Source organism: Phyllobates terribilis, unplaced genomic scaffold (assembly GCF_046119375.1).
Source record: "Phyllobates terribilis strain yellow unplaced genomic scaffold, ASM4611937v1 Scaffold_1__5_contigs__length_1240528914, whole genome shotgun sequence".
Taxonomy (NCBI): Eukaryota; Metazoa; Chordata; class Amphibia; order Anura; family Dendrobatidae; genus Phyllobates; species Phyllobates terribilis.
The window spans coordinates 1,226,018,325-1,226,040,520 of record NW_027362761.1 but is presented as its reverse complement, the minus strand read 5'-3'; the positions used below and the strand labels follow the sequence as shown (position 1 = coordinate 1,226,040,520).

The 22,196-nt window shown below is 49.6% G+C and overlaps 1 protein-coding gene across 1 annotated transcript in view; it reads right to left on the bottom strand.

Annotated features, from left to right (window-relative positions):
• Window positions 1–19,527, bottom strand: part of HSPA12B (heat shock protein family A (Hsp70) member 12B) — a 139,427-nt gene extending 119,900 nt beyond the window's left edge. Inside the window, exon 1 of the mRNA XM_073649793.1 lies at window positions 18,702–19,527. Within this exon, the coding sequence (XP_073505894.1) occupies window positions 18,702–19,514 (813 nt within the window). The 5' untranslated portion in view covers window positions 19,515–19,527. The remainder of the gene's footprint in view (window positions 1–18,701) is intronic.
• Window positions 19,528–22,196: the final 2,669 nt, after the last annotated feature.

The window sequence follows — 22,196 nt, the reverse complement described above, 5'->3', positions numbered from 1 at the left end:
GATAACACAGTGATAACTCTCTGAGTACAGATAATGTAGTAGATGTCACCTGCAGTCCTATGTAACACCACAGATAACACAGTGATAACTCCCTGAGTACAGATAATGTAGTAGATGTCACCTGCAGTCCCATGTAACACCACAGATAACACAGTGATAACTCTCTGAGTACAGATAATGTAGTAGATGTCACCTGCAGTCCTATGTAACACCACATATAACACAGTGATAACTCTCTGAGTACAGATAATGTAGTAGATGTCACCTGCAGTCCTATGTAACACCACAGATAACACAGTGATAACTCTCTGAGTACAGATAATGTAGTAGATGTCACCTGCAGTCCCATGTAACACCACAGATAACACAGTGATAACTCTCTGAGTACAGATAATGTAGTAGATGTCACCTGCAGTCCTATGTAACACCACAGATAACACAGTGATAACTCTCTGAGTACAGATAATGTAGTAGATGTCACCTGCAGTCCTATGTAACACCACAGATAACACAGTGATAAGTCTCTGAGTACAGATAATGTAGTAGATGTCACCTGCAGTCCCATGTAACACCACAGATAACACAGTGATAACTCTCTGAGTACAGATAATGTAGTAGATGTCACCTGCAGTCCTATGTAACACCACATATAACACAGTGATAACTCTCTGAGTACAGATAATGTAGTAGATGTCACCTGCAGTCCTATGTAACACCACAGATAACACAGTGATAACTCTCTGAGTACAGATAATGTAGTAGATGTCACCTGCAGTCCCATGTAACACCACAGATAACACAGTGATAACTCTCTGAGTACAGATAATGTAGTAGATGTCACCTGCAGTCCTATGTAACACCACAGATAACACAGTGATAACTCTCTGAGTACAGATAATGTAGTAGATGTCACCTGCAGTCCTATGTAACACCACAGATAACACAGTGATAACTCCCTGAGTACAGATAATGTAGTAGATGTCACCTGCAGTCCCATGTAACACCACAGATAACACAGTGATAACTCTCTGAGTACAGATAATGTAGTAGATGTCACCTGCAGTCCTATGTAACACCACATATAACACAGTGATAACTCTCTGAGTACAGATAATGTAGTAGATGTCACCTGCAGTCCTATGTAACACCACAGATAACACAGTGATAACTCTCTGAGTACAGATAATGTAGTAGATGTCACCTGCAGTCCCATGTAACACCACAGATAACACAGTGATAACTCTCTGAGTACAGATAATGTAGTAGATGTCACCTGCAGTCCTATGTAACACCACAGATGACCTCACAGTCTTATATCTATATATAGTCTGTTACCGTTTCCTCTTCTCTCATCTCTGACTCCCTCACTTCTTTCTCGGCTCTGAATAGTTTGGAGAGTTTTCAGGGTTCCTCCTCTTTTCTCTCCTGTCTGTGACTTCATAGACCCCACCAGCCTGCTGGTCAGATGTACAGTACCGACCAAAAGTTTGGACACACCTTCTCATTTAAAGATTTTTCTGTATTTTCATGACTATGAAAATTGTACATTCACACTGAAGGCATCAAAACTATGAATTACCACATGTGGAATTATATACTTAACAAAAAAGTGTGAAACAACTGAAAATATGTCTTATACTCTAGGTTCTTCACAGTAGCCACCTTTTGCTTTGATGACTGCTTTGCATACTCTTGGCATTCTCTTGATGAGCTTCAAGAGGTAGTCACCGGAAATGGTCTTCATTTCACAGGTGTGCCCTGTCAGGTTTAATAAGTGGGATTTCTTGCCTTATAAATGGGGTTGGGACCATCAGTTGTGTTGTGCAGAAGTCAGGTGGATACACAGCTGATAGTCCTACTGAATAGACTGTTAGAATTTGTATTATGGCAAGAAAAAAGCAGCTAAGTAAAGAAAAACGAGTGGCCATCATTACTTTAAGAAATGAAGGTCAGTCAGTCCGAAAAATTGGGAAAACTTTGAAAGTGTCACCAAGTGCAGTTGCAAAAACCATCAAGCGCTACAAAGAAACTGGCTCACATGAGGATCGCCCCAGGAAAGGAAGACCAAGAGTCACCTCTGCTTCTGAGGATAAGTTTATCCGAGTCACCAGCCTCAGAAATCGCAGGTTAACAGCAGCTCAGATTAGAGACCAGGTCAATGCCACACAGAGTTCTAGCAGCAGACACATCTCTACAACAACTGTTAAGAGGAGACTTTGTGCAGCAGGCCTTCATGGTAAAATAGCTGCTAGGAAGCCACTGCTAAGGACAGGCAACAAGCAGAAGAGACTTGTTTGGGCTAAAGAACACAAGGAATGGACCTTAAACCAGTGGAAATCTGTGCTTTGGTCTGATGAGCCCAAATTTGAGATCTTTGGCTCCAACCACCGTGTCTTTGTGCGACGCAGAAAAGGTGAACGGATGGACTCTACATGCCTGGTTCCCACCGTGAAGCATGGAGGAGGAGGTGTGATGGTGTGGGGGGGCTTTGCTGGTGACACTGTTGGGGATTTATTCATAATTGAAGGCATACTGAACCAGCATGGCTACCACAGCATCTTGCAGCGGCATGCTATTCCATCCGGTTTGCGTTTAGTTGGACCATCATTTATTTTTCAACAGGACAATGACCCCAAACATCTCCAGGCTGTGTAAGGGCTATTTGACCAAGAAGGAGAGTGATGGGGGGCTACGCCAGATGACCTGGCCTCCACAGTCACCAGACCTGAACCCAATCGAGATGGTTTGGGGTGAGCTGGACCGCAGAGTGAAGGCAAAAGGGCCAACAAGTGCTAAGCATCTCTGGGAACTCCTTCAAGATTGCTGGAAGACCATTTCCAGTGACTACCTCTTGAAGCTCATCAAGAGAATGCCAAGAGTGTGCAAAGCAGTCATCAAAGCAAAAGGTGGCTACTCTGAAGACCCTAGAATATAAGACATATTTTCAGTAGTTTCACACTTTTTTGTTAAGTATATAATTCCACATGTGGTAATTCATAGTTTTGATGCCTTCAGTGTGAATGTACAATTTTCAAAGTCATGAAAATACAGAAAAATCTTTAAACGAGAAGGTGTGTCCAAACTTTTGGTCTGTACTGTATATAATCTCTGCAGCATTCTAGATAAAGACAGAAGTGTCCCCATAAAGACTAAAGATAAAATATATAAATGTCATTGAAAACACAACAATAAATATTAGTCAGAATTACAGAATAACAAACATGCTCATATTGTTACTGAACAACCCGCGACACCAATCTAATGTTACGATAATATAAATACACTAGCTATTGAAGCCATTCTACGCCCGGGCGGCGAGCATTTTTATTGGTATATGGTCTCCCATCCTGGTATTTGTGCTGCCCCCATCATGGTATTTGTGCTGCCCCCATCCTATCCTGGTATGCATGCCCCCCCTCATCCCAATCCTGGTATGCATGGTACCCCTCATCCTGGTATACATGGCACCCCTCATCCCAATTCTGGTATGTATGGCCTCCTCATCCCTCAATCCTGGTATGCATGGCACCCTCATCCCTATCCTGGTATGCATGGCACTCCTCATCTCCCAATCCTGGTATGCACGGCACCCCATCCCTTATCCTTGTATGCATGGTACCCCTCATCCCTATTCTGGTATGCATAGTACCCCTCATCCCTATTCTGGTATGCATGGCACCCCTCACCCCCAAATCCTGTTATGCATGGTCCCCTCACCCCCCAATCCTGGTATGCATGGTCCCCTCATCCCCCAATCCTGATTCGCATGGTCCCCTCACCCCCCAATCCTGGTATGCATGGTCCCCTCACCCCCAATCCTGGTATGCATGGTCCCCTCACCCACCAATCCCGGTATGCATGGTCCCCTCCCCCACTCATCCTGGTATGTATGGTACTCCTCATCCTGGTATGCATGGCACCCTATTCCTCATCCTGGTTTGCATGGTCCCCTCACCCCACAATCCTGATATGCATTGTCCCCTCCTCACCACCAATCCTGGTATGCATGGCACCCCTCAATCCTGGTATGCATGGCACCCGTCATCCTCCAATCCTGGTATGCATGGCACCCGTCATCCTCCAATCCTGGTATGCATGGTCCCCCCCTTACCCACCAATCCTGGTATGCATGGCACCCCTCAATCCTGGTATGTATGGCCCCCTCATCCCTATCCTGGTATGCATGACACTCCTCATCCCCCAATCCTGGTTTGTACGGCACCCCATCCTTTATCCTGGTATGCATGGTACCCCTCATCCCTATTCTGGTCTGCATAATACCCCTCATCCCTATTCTGATATGCATGGTACCCCTCATCCCAATTCTGGTATGCATGATACCCCTCATCCCTATTCTTGTATGTATGGTACTCCTCAGCCTGGTATGCATGGCACCCCATCCATCATCCTGGTATGCATGATACCCCTCATCCCTATTCTTGTATGTATGGTACCCTCAGCCTGGTATGCATGGCACCCCATCCATCATCCTGGTATGCATGGTACCCCTCATCCCTATTCTAGTATGCATGGCACCCCTCATCCCTAGTGCTGGTATGCATGGCACCCCTCACCCCCCAATCCTGGTATGCATGGTCCCCTCACCCCCAATCCTGGTATGCATGGCACCCCTCATCCCCAGTACTGGTATACATGGCACCCCTCACCCCCCAATCCTGGTATGCGTGGTCCCCTCACCCCCCAATCCTGGTATGCATGGTCCCCTCACCCCCCAATCCTGGTATGCATGATCCCCTCACCCCCCAATCCTGATATGCATGGTCCCCCCCTCACCCACCAATCCTGGTATGCAGGGTACCCCTCATCCCCCAATCCTGGTATGCATGACACCCCTCAATCCTGGTATGTATGGTACCCCTCACCCCTCAATCCTGGTATGTATGGTACCCCTCATCCCCCAATCCTGGTATGCATGGCACCCGTCATCCCCCAATCCTGGTATGCATGGCAGCCGTCATCCCCCAATCCTGGTATGCATAGTACCCCTAAGCCCCCAATCCTGATATGCATGGTCCCCCCCTCACCTACCAATCCTGGTATGCAGGGTACCCCTCATCCCCCAATCCTGGTATGCATGGCACCCCTCAATCTTGGTATGTATGGTACCCCTCATCCCCCAATCCTGGTATGAATGGCACCTGTCATCCCCCAATCCTGGTATGCATGGCACCCCTCATCCCCCAATCCTGATATGTGCATGGCCCCCTCATCCCTTTCACGCTGCACACATACAAAAAAATAAACACTTCTCACCTTTCTTCCCTGTGCTTGAGCGCTGCTGAGTCCTGTTCTGCCGGAGGCCGGGGGAGGAGTGCGGCGCCGGAATACGTACGTGCCCATACCGCGCTGTCCGGCGCCATTTTGTTAATGACACACTGCAAATGTGTCTTCAGTAAAATGGCGCCTGATAGCGCTATGCGCATGCGCTGATTCCGACACCTCATTCCTGCCCCGGTCTCCAGCGAGAAGAGAGGCGCCCCAGCAACGGTCAGGTAAGTATGTAAGTATGGCGCCGAAGATTGCGGTATATGTTCAGTGTCTACACATACCACGATCCGGTGCCATACACTCCTGTAACGGCTCCATGCGTTCTTCTGTCTGGAGCCAGAGTCTGTGCAGTCTATAAAGGCTTCAGACAGAGACACGCATCCCCCGCTATATTATAGATATAAAGGGGACAAATACCACCACACCATGACCAGATCCCATATTACCACCACAAAGTGACCAAATAATACCACATACAAGGAACACATACCACATCCTGTATATATAGACTGCACAGTACCACTCCTCCTGTCCTGTATATATACACTGCACAGTACCACTCCCCCTGTCCTGTATATATACACTGCACAGTACCACTCCTCCTGTCCTGTATATATACACTGCACAGTACCACTCCCCCTGTCCTGTATATATACACTGCACAGTACAGCTCCTCCTGTCCTGTATATATACACTGCACAGTACCACTCCCCCTGTCCTGTATATATACACTGCACAGTACCACTCCTCCTGTCCTGTATATATAGACTGCACAGTACCACTCCTCCTGTCCTGTATATATACACTGCACAGTACCACTCCCCCTGTCCTGTATATATACACTGCACAGTACCACTCCTCCTGTCCTGTATATATAGACTGCACAGTACCACTCCTCCTGTCCTGTATATATACACTGCACAGTACCACTCCCCCTGTCCTGTATATATACACTGCACAGTACCACTCCTCCTGTCCTGTATATATACACTGCACAGTACCACTCCTCCTGTCCTGTATATATACACTGCACAGTACCACTCCTCCTGTCCTGTATATATACACTGCACAGTACCACTCCTCCTGTCCTGTATATATACACTGCACAGTACCACTCCTCCTGTCCTGTATATATACACTGCACAGTACCACTCCTCCTGTCCTGTTTATATACACTGCACAGTACCACTCCTCCTGTCCTGTATATATACACTGCACAGTACCACTCCTCCTGTCCTGTTTATATACACTGCACAGTACCACTCCTCCTGTCCTGTATATATACACTGCACAGTAGTACTTCTCCTGTCCTGTGTATATACACTGCACAGTACCACTTCTCCTGTCCTGTATATATACACTGCACAGTACAGCTCCTCCTGTCCTGTATATATACACTGCACAGTACCACTCCTCCTGTCCTGTATATATACACTGCACAGTACCACTCCTCCTGTCCTGTATATATACACTGCACAGTACCACTCCTCCTGTCCTGTATATATACACTGCACAGTAGTACTTCTCCTGTCCTGTGTATATACACTGCACAGTACCACTTCTCCTGTCCTGTATATATACACTGCACAGTACAGCTCCTCCTGTCCTGTATATATACACTGCACAGTACCACTCCTCCTGTCCTGTATATATACACTGCACAGTACCACTCCTCCTGTCCTGTATATATACACTGCACAGTACCACTCCTCCTGTCCTGTATATATACACTGCACAGTACCACTTCTCCTGTCCTGTATATATACACTGCACAGTACCACTCCTCCTGTCCTGTATATATACACTGCACAGTGCCACTCCTCCTGTCCTGTATATATACACTGCACAGTACCACTCCTCCTGTCCTGTATATATACACTGCACAGTACAGCTCCTCCTGTCCTGTTTATATACACTGCACAGTACCACTCCTCCTGTCCTGTATATATACACTGCACAGTAGTACTTCTCCTGTCCTGTGTATATACACTGCACAGTACCACTTCTCCTGTCCTGTATATATACACTGCACAGTACAGCTCCTCCTGTCCTGTATATATACACTGCACAGTACCACTCCTCCTGTCCTGTATATATACACTGCACAGTACCACTCCTCCTGTCCTGTATATATACACTGCACAGTACCACTCCTCCTGTCCTGTATATATACACTGCACAGTAGTACTTCTCCTGTCCTGTGTATATACACTGCACAGTACCACTTCTCCTGTCCTGTATATATACACTGCACAGTACCACTCCTCCTGTCCTGTATATATACACTGCACAGTGCCACTCCTCCTGTCCTGTATATATACACTGCACAGTACCACTCCTCCTGTCCTGTATATATACACTGCACAGTACCACTTCTCCTGTCCTGTATATATACACTGCACAGTACCACTCCTCCTGTCCTGTATATATACACTGCACAGTGCCACTCCTCCTGTCCTGTATATATACACTGCACAGTACCACTCCTCCTGTCCTGTATATATACACTGCACAGTACCACTCCTCCTGTCCTGTATATATACACTGCACAGTACCACTCCTCCTGTCCTGTATATATACACTGCACAGTACCACTCCTCCTGTCCTGTATATATACACTGCACAGTACCACTTCTCCTGTCCTGTATATATACACTGCACAGTACCACTCCTCCTGTCCTGTATATATACACTGCACAGTGCCACTCCTCCTGTCCTGTATATATACACTGCACAGTGCCACTCCTCCTGTCCTGTATATATACACTGCACAGTACAGCTCCTCCTGTCCTGTATATATACACTGCACAGTACCACTTCTCCTGTCCTGTATATATACACTGCACAGTGCCACTCCTCCTGTCCTGTATATATACACTGCACAGTGCCACTCCTCCTGTCCTGTATATATACACTGCACAGTACCACTTCTCCTGTCCTGTATATATACACTGCACAGTACCACTTCTCCTGTCCTGTATATATACACTGCACAGTACCACTCCTCCTGTCCTGTATATATACACTGCACGGTACCACTCCTCCTGTCCTGTATATATACACTGCACAGTACCACTCCTCCTGTCCTGTATATATACACTGCACAGTACCACTCCTCCTGTCCTGTATATATACACTGCACAGTACCACTCCTCCTGTCCTGTATATATACACTGCACAGTACCACCCCTCCTGTCCTGTATATATACACTGCACAGTACAGCTCCTCCTGTCCTGTATATATACACTGCACAGTGCCACTCCTCCTGTCCTGTATATATACACTGCACAGCACCACTCCTCCTGTCCTGTATATATACACTGCACAGTACCACTCCTCCTGTCCTGTATATATACACTGCACAGTGCCACTCCTCCTGTCCTGTATATATACACTGCACAGTGCCACTCCTCCTGTCCTGTATATATACACTGCACAGTACCACTCCTCCTGTCCTGTATATATACACTGCACAGTGCCACTCCTCCTGTCCTGTATATATACACTGCACAGCACCACTCCTCCTGTCCTGTATATATACACTGCACAGTACCACTCCACCTGTCCTGTATATATACACTGCACAGTACCACTTCTCCTGTCCTGTATATATACACTGCACAGTACCACTCCTCCTGTCCTGTATATATACACTGCACAGTGCCACTCCTCCTGTCCTGTATATATACACTGCACAGTGCCACTCCTCCTGTCCTGTATATATACACTGCACAGTACCACTCCTCCTGTCCTGTATATATACACTGCACAGTGCCACTCCTCCTGTCCTGTATATATACACTGCACAGCACCACTCCTCCTGTCCTGTATATATACACTGCACAGTACCACTCCTCCTGTCCTGTATATATACACTGCACAGTACCACTTCTCCTGTCCTGTATATATACACTGCACAGTACCACTCCTCCTGTCCTGTATATATACACTGCACAGTACCACTCCTCCTGTCCTGTATATATACACTGCACAGTGCCACTCCTCCTGTCCTGTATATATACACTGCACAGTGCCACTCCTCCTGTCCTGTATATATACACTGCACAGTGCCACTCCTCCTGTCCTGTATATATACACTGCACAGCACCACTCCTCCTGTCCTGTATATATACACTGCACAGTACCACTCCTCCTGTCCTGTATATATACACTGCACAGTGCCACTCCTCCTGTCCTGTATATATACACTGCACAGTGCCACTCCTCCTGTCCTGTATATATACACTGCACAGTACAGCTCCTCCTGTCCTGTATATATACACTGCACAGTACCACTTCTCCTGTCCTGTATATATACACTGCACAGTACCATTCCTCCTGTCCTGTATATATACACTGCACAGTGCCACTTCTCCTGTCCTGTATATATACACTGCACAGTACCACTTCTCCTGTCCTGTATATATGCACTGCACAGTACCACTCCTCCTGTCCTGTATATATACACTGCACAGTACCACTCCTCCTGTCCTGTATATATACACTGCACAGTGCCACTTCTCCTGTCCTGTATATATACACTGCACAGTACCACTTCTCCTGTCCTGTATATATACACTGCACAGTACCACTTCTCCTGTCCTGTATATATGCACTGCACAGTACCACTCCTCCTGTCCTGTATATATACACTGCACAGTACCGCTCCTCCTGTCCTGTATATATACACTGCACAGTACCACTCCTCCTGTCCTGTATATATACACTGCACAGTACCACTCCTCCTGTCCTGTATATATACACTGCACAGTGCCACTTCTCCTGTCCTGTATATATACACTGCACAGTACCACTTCTCCTGTCCTGTATATATACACTGCACAGTACCACTTCTCCTGTCCTGTATATATACACTGCACAGTACCACTCCTCCTGTCCTGTATATATACACTGCACAGTACCACTCCTCCTGTCCTGTATATATACACTGTACAGCACCACTCCTCCTGTCCTGTATATATACACTGCACAGTACCACTCCTCCTGTCCTGTATATATACACTGCACAGTACCGCTCCTCCTGTCCTGTATATATACACTGCACAGCACCACTCCTCCTGTCCTGTATATATACACTGCACAGTACCACTTCTCCTGTCCTGTATATATACACTGCACAGTACGACTCCTCCTGTCCTGTATATATACACTGCACAGTACCACTCCTCCTGTCCTGTATATATACACTGTACAGCACCACTCCTCCTGTCCTGTATATATACACTGCACAGTACCACTCCTCCTGTCCTGTATATATACACTGCACAGTACCGCTCCTCCTGTCCTGTATATATACACTGCACAGCACCACTCCTCCTGTCCTGTATATATACACTGCACAGTACCATTCCTCCTGTATATATACACTGCACAGTACCACTCCTCCTGTATATATACAGTACATGACAGAACAATAATACATTACAGGACACCGAACGTAAGAACAAAACAAGACGACAAATCACAGAAAATAGAAACAAAATAAATCACCGCAGGAATATATATATATATACAGGAAATAAATATTATAAAACCTATAAGACCCCCGGCCCAGCTTCATTCATCCTACTATATACAATCCCACACAACACTCACACCGTCCTATATACACATAAAACACCGTCCTATATACAAGATTATATACAATAAAACACTAAACCTAATATACCGTATATACAACCGGGAACTAACACTAACCTACTGGTCCCACTGCCTGACCTTAGTCACACCCTTACCGCACCTCATTCACACCACAGAAAAACAAAAATAACAATATATACAATAGTGACATGAACTATTTTTTTTTTTTTTTTATATTTTATATTTTTTTTGTAATTTTTAATATATATACATAAAACACAGCCCTACACTAACTATCCCGCCACCCCTGATCCAGCTCTGGCCACAAAGTTCAGGATTACTCCGAGCTAGGATCAGGCCCCAAAGTTTTTCCCCAGGGGGGCCTGGACCAGGCCAGATCAGTCCTCTTATCACCGCCGATGAAAACCCCCCCAAATCCCCCACCCAACCTAACTAAAACCCCCTATTATACATTATATACAATATATACAGAACACAACCTACACACTCACCATCCAAGGCTCAAGTTCGATGCCGGCAAACCTTCTATTCAGGAGACAGAAATACAAAACAAAAATCTAGGGTGAAAAGACATCGGCCCACCACCAGGATATAGGAGTACTACCGGACTAAGGCACCCTGAAGGAAAAGCCCCTCCAGAGACGGGCCGCCCTCCGGGCACCCAGTCTTTCATACTCCAGAGAACGTACCTTCACCAGGTCACCTAGGATGTTCCTACAGACTTCATCTACATGGAGGATTTTACTCTGCGTCGAGACTAAAACTCGTGCGTTCCACGTGAAATACCTCACCACTGCGCTGACTATGAATAAAGTATCTCGGTCCCTTCTCCCAAGGTCTCCAAACGCTCCATAGGCCCACCCGGCGTAGGACAGAGTAGCCAGCCGCGGCCAACCAATGGAAGCCCCCACCCTGTTGTACACCTCTGTATTAAAGGGACAATGAAGCAGGAAGTGCTCCATGCTTTCCAGCACGTTAGCACAAGCCTCACGGGGGCAATTCCTGTCCTCGGAGCTCCTGTACTTCAAATTGTCCCTCACATACAGCTTACCATGGAAGCAGCGCCAAGTCAAGTCCCAGTACTTCTCGGGGATCCTGGTAGAATTTAACAAACTCAACCCAACCTCCAGATCCCGACTTGGGCAGTCTTTGAGGGCCAATGGACTCTGAAAATGAGAAAGCAAGACCCTCATATCGAGGAGTTTCCTCGGGAGGGACCTCACCTCCCACATTCCCAGACCCCACCGGCGGATCATTTTCAGAACCGGGGTAACATAAGCCGGGAGATGCCCGTGTGGTGTGCGAAGATCCTTCAATCTTCCCCCTGTCTCCCATTCCTGGAAGAAAGGCTGAAACCATCCCTTGCAGGAGAATACCCACGGAGGAGCCCTCTCTTTCCAGAGGTTTGCCACGTTCACCTTCAAGAAAGTGTTCACTAGGAACACCACGGGGTTCACCATATTCAAACCCCCTAGTCTCCTCGTGCGGTAAGTGACCTCCCGCTTGACTAGGTTCAGTCTGTTCCCCCATAACATCTGGAAGAACAGACTGTAGACCCGTGTCCAGAGAGGCTCTGGCAAGACACAGACGCTGCCCAGGTAGATTAGCAAGGGGAGCAGGAAAGCTTTGCACAGGCCAACCCTTTCCCTCAGGGTCAAAGACCAACCCCTCCATTGGTCCACTCTTTGGGCGACACCTTTGATTCTGCCTTCCCAGTTTTTCGTGGGGTAATCACCCTGGCCGAATTCGATGCCCAGGACTTTGGCATGTTCTTGGGGTTCGGGGAGGGTGTCCGGAAGATCAAACCCGGGATCTCCGCCTCCCAGCCAGAGACTCTCACACTTATCCTGGCTGACCTTGGACCCGGATGCCTCCGAGTAGCGCTCCACTTCTGACATCACCGCTGCTGCCTCCTCTTGCGAAGAAACAAAGACGGTGACATCGTCCGCGTAGGCCACCACCCTCAGGATAGTCTCCGGCGCCGCCCCGCCCATCCGCACCCCCGCCAACGGTCTACAATCGATCCTTCTGAGGAAGGGATCGATCGCAAACGCGTAAAGCAAAGGGCTAAGAGGACAGCCCTGACGGACACCGGATCCTACCCCAAAAGGTCGTCCAATCCACCCATTCACCAGAGGGAAAGTCTCAGCCCCTGTATACAAGGTCTTAAGCCAGTCCACAAACCCTCCAGGCAGACCATACCTCAAAAGAGTGGACCATAGGTACTCGTGGTTAACCCGATCAAAGGCTTTTGCCTGATCCAGGGTCAGCAAGAACCCCTTCCAGAGGCCCGCCCTGCCTTGCTCCACGGCCTCTCGGACACCTAGAACAGCACTAAAAGTGCTACGGCCAGGAACGCAACAGTGCTGAACCTCCGAAAGGAGCCGGGGTGCAAACTTCACCAGCCTGTTGAAAAGTATCTTAGCCAAAATCTTCCTGTCCACATTGAGAAGTGCTATGGGACGCCAGTTCTCAATGCGTGACGGATCCTTACCCTTTGACAAAATGATCAAAGCTGACCTCCTTAATGATCTCGGCAGAGTGCCCGAGGAGAGACACTCGTTAAACACCTGAGTCAAGAGGGGGACCAAAGAGTCCCTAAAGGTCCTAAAGAACTCGGATGTTAAGCCATCCGGACCTGGCGACTTTTTGGGCCTAAGCCCATCGATCGCCAGTCACACTTCCTCTTCTTTGATCGCTTCTGCCAAATCGCCCAGCGAGAGGTCAGCCCCTGGCTCAGGAACAGATTCAGCCAGGAAAGCCGACATCCCGTCACGATCAAGCTCCCTCCTTCCCAAGAGGTGCGAGTAGTAGGAACTGACAACCTCCAAGATCCCTGATCTGGACCTTCTCAGGGACCCCGTACTGTCCACCAGCCCCGTCACTATCTTACTATTCACTGACATCTTACAGTTTCTGTAAGGGTCGGGCGAGCAGTACTTCCCGTAGTCCCTCTCGAAAACCAAAGATGCGTGCCTATCGTACTGACACCTCTTCAGCAAGGACTTCACTCTGGAGATCTCCTCGCGGCTACCTCCAGTCGAGACAAGATGCTCGAGTTTCCTCCTCAGGCTCTGATACAGGCGATCCCTGTTCAGGCTTCTGAGGTTCGAGAGCTGCCGGAAGAATCTCGCCACCCGATGTTTGAACATCTCCCACCACTCCGACTTAGTGTTACTTAGGCCCAGCAATGGTACCTGGCTCTGAAAGAATTCCTCAAAAGACCGTCTTACAGCTTCTTCCTCAAGGAGTGATGAATTCAGCTTCCAATAGCCTCTTCCCATCCGAGGAGTCTCTGTAACGTTGAGAGAAAACATAATCAAACAGTGATCGGAGAACTCCACCTCCACAACCGACAACGGCGAAGAGACGGCCTCCTCCTTCAAATAAAACCTATCTAGCCTAGACCTGCACTGACTACCTCTAAAAAAGGTGAATCCCGTGTCGCCCGGGTTGTGCCGGATGTGGACATCCACCAGGCGAGCCTCACTCACTATCCTGTTTAACGCGACGCAGTCATAAGCCAGCCGGTCTCCGGAACCTCCTCTATCACAGGATCTCGTGACATTGTTGAAATCCCCTCCGAAGACCACCTGCCGACTCGAAAATAAAAAAGGTTTGATCTTCAGGAAGAGACATTTGCGGTCCCACTTGGACTGGGAACCATAGATGTTAATGAGCCGAAGCTCTTGTCCCCCCATGGAGACATCTAGGATCAAGCATCTCCCCATTTCTAATTCGATCACTCATCTGCATTCAACCGCTGCGGTCTTAAAAAGGACCGCCACCCCGCTATACGGCTCGGCCGCAAGAGACCAGTAGGAGGGCCCATGCCTCCACTCCCGCCTTGCTTTATGCAAGGTTGATATATCGGTCAACCTGGTCTCCTGCAAAAACAAAATGTCGGCGTCAAGTTGGCCGAGAAAATGAAAGGCCGTGTACCTTGCCGCATCTGACTTTATGCTGCAAACATTAATAGTTGCCAGCGTCAACGGGGTGGGTGCCGCCATCATGATTGATTGAATTAGATAGCCTTTTTCTTCCCACCACTGACAGTCCCAACCTCTTCCTCTGATAATGACGGGTTTTTAGTGCGCTTAAGACAAACAGATTCATCCATTCTCTCCTTACATAGATTCTTGCCTCGTCTGGTGGTCCTGGGTTAGTCGTCCCCCCAGAGGGCTTTGTATTTGCCCCCCGAGAGGAAGACCCAGCCATCTCCTGAGCCCCAACCACCTTGTCCGCAACCTCCGGCCCCGGGTCCCCACTTCCCCCCTCCAGAGGGAGGTCCTGGAGAGCCCCGAACCGGTTGGAGAGATCCACCAGAGGGGGGGCGGCTGAACCCTCCAATGGCGCTTGGATCATGGCCAGAGAGTCAGAGGGGTCGCACTCCAAAGAGGCAGCTCGAGACCTGGTCCCCCTCCTACCTCTGGCCGTTTTCCTGTTACCCTTTTTCTTTTTCTGTGACCACTCCCCCTCTCCCTCATCTAGACTGTCACCAGAAGAGGGTTCCTGGGAAGACGTGGCGTCCTCTCGCTCTTCCCTTTCAAGTCTCTTGACTTCCTCGCTCAATTCACTGTCTTTAGGATCCTCAGCTGCAAGTGAAGTACCTGGGTCAGAGTTTAGGGACATTACTCCCTGCCCCCTGTCCCCACGGCGCTTCTCCTGCCGCCTGATGGTGGATGGCGGCAGCTTGCTCCTCACCGGATCCCTGCCTCCCCCGCCCCTACTGGTCCCTTCACCGGCAAGATTAGTCCCGGCTTGCGCCTGTCCCACACTCGCCGCTTTCAGGACCGCATTGGCGAAGGAACGCGGACAGCGACTGAACGGGTGACCGAGGTCACCACACAAGTTACACCTAATCCTGCGACAGGCAGCAGCAAGATGACCGAGGTCCCCACACAGTGCGCATTTCTGGGTGGTACACTGCGCACTGAAGTGTGTGGGGCTACCGCACCTGTGACAGACCTTAGGCTGCCCCCGGTAGAAAATCAAGATCCTATCCCTCCCCAAAAAGGTTGAGGAGGGGATATGGGTAACAGTGTTTCCCGAAACCTTCAATCTCACCATGAAGGTCCAGGCCCCTGACCAGATACCATGGTCATCCAGATTCTTTTCGGGAATATTGGTGACCTCTCCGTATCTACTCACCCAGGTGGTAATGTCCATACAGGAAAGCGACTCGTTACTAGTCAGAACGGTCACATTCCTGACTGAATCTTGGCGAGTTATTGCCAGGGGAAAGAGACCATGCCATTCGGGGCGACTCCGAGCCAGCTCATGGCGAGACCAGAAAAGCTCAAGGCCCTCCGGTCTCACGAAGCTGACATCGAAGTAGGAGGTCCCGTAGGGATGGATCAAGGCAAAGATGTCATATGCCGCAAAGCCCATCCCCAGCAGGAGCTCAACCACCTTCGACCTATCAGGACAGGCATCCTTGCTTACCCACTGGAGACGGACCACGTTCCTACGGTTACTCCTCTGCCCCGTTGTCGGCAGAGACCAGACAGTCTCTGCCCCTCTATCTCGGAAGGCTGAAAGACCATGTCTCTCTATCCAGAAAGACAGATCAACCTCCCTCCCCTCTACAGTGATGGAGCTCTCCCCTCTCCTCAGGGCGTCCAGGAGCTGCTGTTGCAAGTCACCATCCCCAGGGCCACCAGACGAGGGCGCACTACTACCCCCAGCACTGACAGCTTCTGAATAGCTTTGGGCTGAAGCCCCCGCCAATGCTGGGGGGGCAGCGGGACCAGCACCTACTTCCCCCCCACCAACACCAGTGCTGCTCCCACCATTCACTCCAGTACTATTCACACCATTCGCAGGACCATTACTCCCATCGTTCACTCCACTACTACTCACACCATTCGCAGGACCATTACTCCCATCATTCATTACACCACTACCCCCAACATTTGCTACACCACAACTCCCATCATTCCCACAACTCCCAGCATTCATTCCACCACTACCCCCACCATTTGCTACATCATCATTCACTGCACCACTACCCCCACCATTTGCTGCATCATCATTCACTGTACCACTAATTCCACCATTCCTACTACTCTCATCATCTGCTCCACCATTACTCTCACCATCTGCTCCACCATTACTCCCATCATTCACTGCACCACTATTTCCATTCCCTTTACTTGTCACCCCATTACCTCTGCTGTTCTCTGCACCTTCCACAGTCACCTCCATTCCTTCCTCCCTTGTGTCTGGTGTCTCTGCACTCACACCTGCTGGGCCGGGGGAGGGGAGTGTGGCACCCCAGGGGTCTGGTTTTCCACAGTAATGTAATGTTATGTCTGAGAGCAGGTGGGAGGTCCTTTGGTCAGGGATCCTGTGCATGCCACACCTCCTGCCCAGTCTTGGGAGGGGAAGAACTTCCCCTGTATAAACCCGGGGCTGAGGCAGGGTGAGTCAGACAAGGAGAGTGGAGACAAGAAGCAGCATAGGAAACAGCAGAGTTACAAGGAGTCAGGGGCTGGCAGCTGCAAAGCTCGCCCTGACTAAGAAGATTCTTTACCGGACCCGGAGTCCGAGGCTGTGGGGACTAACTCCTACCCAGCAGCAGAATCCGTCAGGCAGGGGATTTCAGGTCCTCTGGCCCAGAAGCCCGAAGGCACGGTCACACGCGTGGGACCAGCACCGCCATCGTGGAGCGGAAGCCATTAGAAGGCCCCGAGTCACCGGCCATACGGGTGAGCACCACACGGTACACTCAGGGACGTGGGCTACTTACATCAGCTTCTAGCAAGGTAGCCAGAAGAGTACAGTCAGTTTGGGAGGCCTACAACTACGCCTGGCCAGGGGAGATCCCATCTGCTCAAAGACTGACCAGGCCCCGTTTGCTAGCAAGTACTCCGGGAGGGTCTGTCGTTGTTACCAGTAAAGACCCTGAACTACACCGTACCGTCTCTGAGTGGTTCCTGCTACCCCCATCATCCACGTCAGCTGCCCTGAGGCCATACCCCTCCCGTTGGGGGTTATACTATCACGCTGCACAATCCTACCACCGGCCTCAGCGGTCTGCCCTGCAGCAGCAGCTTCCTGGCTGCACTCAACGGGTGGCGTAGTCATCAACTATTTACTACTAATAGACTGCCGTCTAGTTTGACTCCCTGGGCACGGACCGGGTCACCGCCACGAGACTACAACCCTCCACTGATCCGGCTCCGGGTAGGCTCCCGCGTGCACAACGCAGCGCGACACAGGCCCAGGGGCGCGTCAGGAGCACCTCCAGAGACTCCTTTCCATGCAGCACCACACCCGTTTCCCTTTGGTTGCTGCTGGCTTTCTGCAGGTCGTCTCCTGGAGCGCCCCGCCCCCCTACTGCAGCATTTTGGTCCTTGTTCTGGCCAGACTGTTTTCTCGGCACCTCTGCCCGCCCTGCACCCACAGACTTTGGGGTCTTAGTGTCCTTTTTGGGCGCTGGGGCACACTGCCCCCCTGTCGCAGCAGTGTGCCCAGTGTTCTTTGCAGATGTGTTTTTCACATCCTTTCCTGCCCCCCCAGCCCCGGTGATAACCGGCTTAGCCGCAGAGGGCAGGGTGGGAAACTCCACAGAACTTCCTATGTCCGGCGCTGTGAGTACCTCCACAGCCTCGCCCCCTGCATTGTTCCCCGCACAGATGGCAGCATCGCCGGACGTCCTCCTCCTCCTCTCCCCACCTTGCCTCTGCCTCGAGCCCACTGCAGAGCCCGTGCCTTTAGGTTTGGTGGGGTTTAAACAGAAGGTGGCAGGTGCAACATCAGACATTGGTACATACTTATAACTCACCACCTCCTGTGCAGCTCCTCCGGTCTTCTTCTTCCTCCTCTTCCCTGTCTCCTCCACTGGTTTGTCCTCACCGAAGGAAAACTGCGTCAGGTCCACTGGAGACTCCAGCAGTCGGATCTCCCTCAGCAGTCCTCCTTCCTCCTCCTCCCCCGACACTCCAGCCTCTGCTGTGGGAGTCCTCTGCCCTGCAGGGAGACCACTTGAGCTCCAGCTCTGCCCCTCACTGGCTCCAGCACCTGAGACTCCAGTCACCTCTTCATCCTCCTCCTCCTCTTCACTAAGGACGCCGGCTGGCGGTTCTCCTGAGGTGTTTAACCCCTTCATTTCTGAGAACCGCCGCTGGTTCTTAAACCTCTCCAGGAAGGGACCTGCGCTTTTCTCAATCCCCTCCCGGAGGAGCACTAACCTGACCACCTCGTCTCTGAGGGCTTTAACCCTCTGGGAGGTCGCGGGTCTCTCCTTGTTGGACGCCCGGGTGTTCAGGACCCGGGCCTCCCTCAGCTCCTCTTTCAGCTGGGTTAGTGCTTTGCCGGCGTCCTCGTACTCTCGCAACGTGGCGACCACTCGGGAGGAGAAGGAACTTGTGGACTCGCTGGAGCTCATCTCCCCCCAGGATCTTGCTGGGCTCTTGTTCCTGGGGCCTGGGGTGCCCCGGTCTCCCTCTCTGGGCGGGCGGTGAACAGTCTCGGGGTTGGAGCAGGTGGATGTATTCTTCCTCACCCTTCCCGATCTCCTCACTCCCTCCTGGGCCGGTTGTTGAGGCTCCTTCTCCCCCGCCGGCATAGACCGGGGGATAGGAGGCTGGGAAGCCATGCCGGCCTCCCAGTAAGCCTGCCTCTCCCTGGGGAGAAGAGAGGCAGACGAAAACCCTCCTCCTGGAAGTGCTTGAGCTCCACAGACAGCTGCTACTCTCAGCACCACTCCTCCTGTCCTGTATATATACACTGCACAGTACCACTCCTCCTGTCCTGTATATATACACTGCACAGTTCCACTCCTCCTGTCCTGTATATATACACTGCACAGTACCACTCCTCCTGTCCTGTATATATACACTGCACAGTACCACTCCTCCTGTCCTGTATATATACACTGCACAGTACCACTCCTCCTGTCCTGTATATATACACTGCACAGTACCACTCCTCCTGTCCTGTATATATACACTGCACAGTACCACTCCTCCTGTCCTGTATATATACACTGCACAGTACCACTCCTCCTGTCCTGTATATATACACTGCACAGTACCACTTCTCCTGTCCTGTATATATACACTGCACAGTACGACTCCTCCTGTCCTGTATATATACACTGCACAGTACCACTCCTCCTGTCCTGTATATATACACTGCACAGTACCACTCCTCCTGTCCTGTATATATACACTGCACAGTACCACTCCTCCTGTCCTGTATATATACACTGCACAGTACCACTCCTCCTGTCCTGTATATATACACTGCACAGTACCACTCCTCCTGTCCTGTATATATACACTGCACAGTACCACTCCTCCTGTCCTGTATATATACACTGCACAGTACCACTCCTCCTGTCCTGTATATATACACTGCACAGTACCACTCCTCCTGTCCTGTATATATACACTGCACAGTACCACTCCTCCTGTCCTGTATATATACACTGCACAGTACCACTCCTCCTGTCCTGTATATATACACTGCACAGTACCACTTCTCCTGTCCTGTATATATACACTGCACAGTACCACTCCTCCTGTCCTGTATATATACACTGCACAGTACCACTCCTCCTGTCCTGTATATATACACTGCACAGTACCACTTCTCCGGTATACTGGGTGTAATCCTCAGTATCTGTATTATTCTGCATATATACACTGCACAGTACCACTTCTCCTATCCTGTATATATGCACTGCACAGTACCACTTCTCCTGTATACTGGGTGTAATTCTCGGTATCTGTATTATTCTGTATATATACACTGCACAGTACCACTCCTCCTGTATATATGCACTGCACAGTACCACTCCTCCTGTATATATACACTGCACAGTACCACTCCTCCTGTATATATGCACTGCACAGTACCACTTCTCTTTGTCTGTGGCTGGCTTTGAGTGTGTGTATTCCCCAGCTTAGATTCTCACTGTGGTTTCTGGGCAACTCCAGCTCCTAAATTATATACAAGTGCTGGTGAGGGGGAGGCAGGGGAGTCAGGTACTGCTGCAAACTGGACACCTTAGCTGCTATTGGTAATGACTCCACTCTATAAATAATATGTATTTTGACTGTAAGGATCCCCCACCACATCTCCTCTTTTTTGGGTCTCAGGCAAAGCATGTGTGAAGTCTTTAGTTCATTTCCTGATCAGGTGATCTTAACGATTTCCAGATCCCATCCTCAGAGATCTGACAACATGGATCAGAGAACCAAAATCCTGAGTTGCAAGTCATCCTGTATTTGGTCCTTCTCCCCCTCCAGCTAGTCTCATACTGTATTTGGTTCTTCTCACCCTCCGGTTCTTCTCATACTGTATTTGGTTCTTCGCACCCTTCGGCTCTTCTCATGCTGTATTTGGTCCTTCTCACCCTCCAGTTCTTCTCATGTTGTATTTGGTTCTTCTCACCCTCCAGTTCTTCTCATGCTGTATTTGGTCCTTCTCACCCTCCGGTTCTTCTCATGCTGTATTTGGTTCTTCTCACCCTCCGGTTCTTCTCATGCTGTATTTGGTCCTTCTTACCCTCCGGTTCTTCTCATGCTGTATTTGGTTCTTCTCACCCTCTGGTTCTTCTCATTCTGTATTTGGTTCTTCTCACCCTTCGGTTCTTCTCATGTTGTATTTGGTTCTTCTCACCCTTCGGTTCTTCTCATGCTGTATTTGGTTCTTCTCACCCTCCGGTTCTTCTCATGCTGTATTTGGTTCTTCTCACCCTCCGGTTCTTCTCATGCTGTATTTGGTTCTTCTCACCCTCGGGTTCTTCTCATGCTGTATTTGGTTCTTCTCACCCTCTATTTGGTTCTTCGCACCCTTTGGTTTTTCTCATGCTGTATTTGATTCTTCTCACCCTTCGGTTCTTCTCATGCTGTATTTGGTTTTTCTCACCCTCCAGTTCTTCTCATGTTGTATTTGGTTCTTCTCATCCTCCGGTTCTTCTCATGATGTATTTGGTTCTTCGCACCCTTCGGTTCTTCTCATGCTGTATTTGGTTCTTCACACCCTCCGGTTCTTCTCATGCTGTATTTGGTTCTTCTCACCCTCCGGTTTTTCTCATGCTGTATTTCATTCTTCTCACCCTTTGGTTCTTCTCATGCTGTATTTAGTTCTTCTCACCCTCCGTTTCTTCTCATGCTGTATTTGGTTCTTTGCACCCTTTGGTTTTTCTCATGCTGTATTTGGTTCTTCGCACCCTTCGGTTCTTCTCATGATGTATTTGGTTCTTCGCACCCTTCGGCTCTTCTCATGCTGTATTTAGTTCTTCTCACCCTCCAGTTCTTCTCATGTTGTA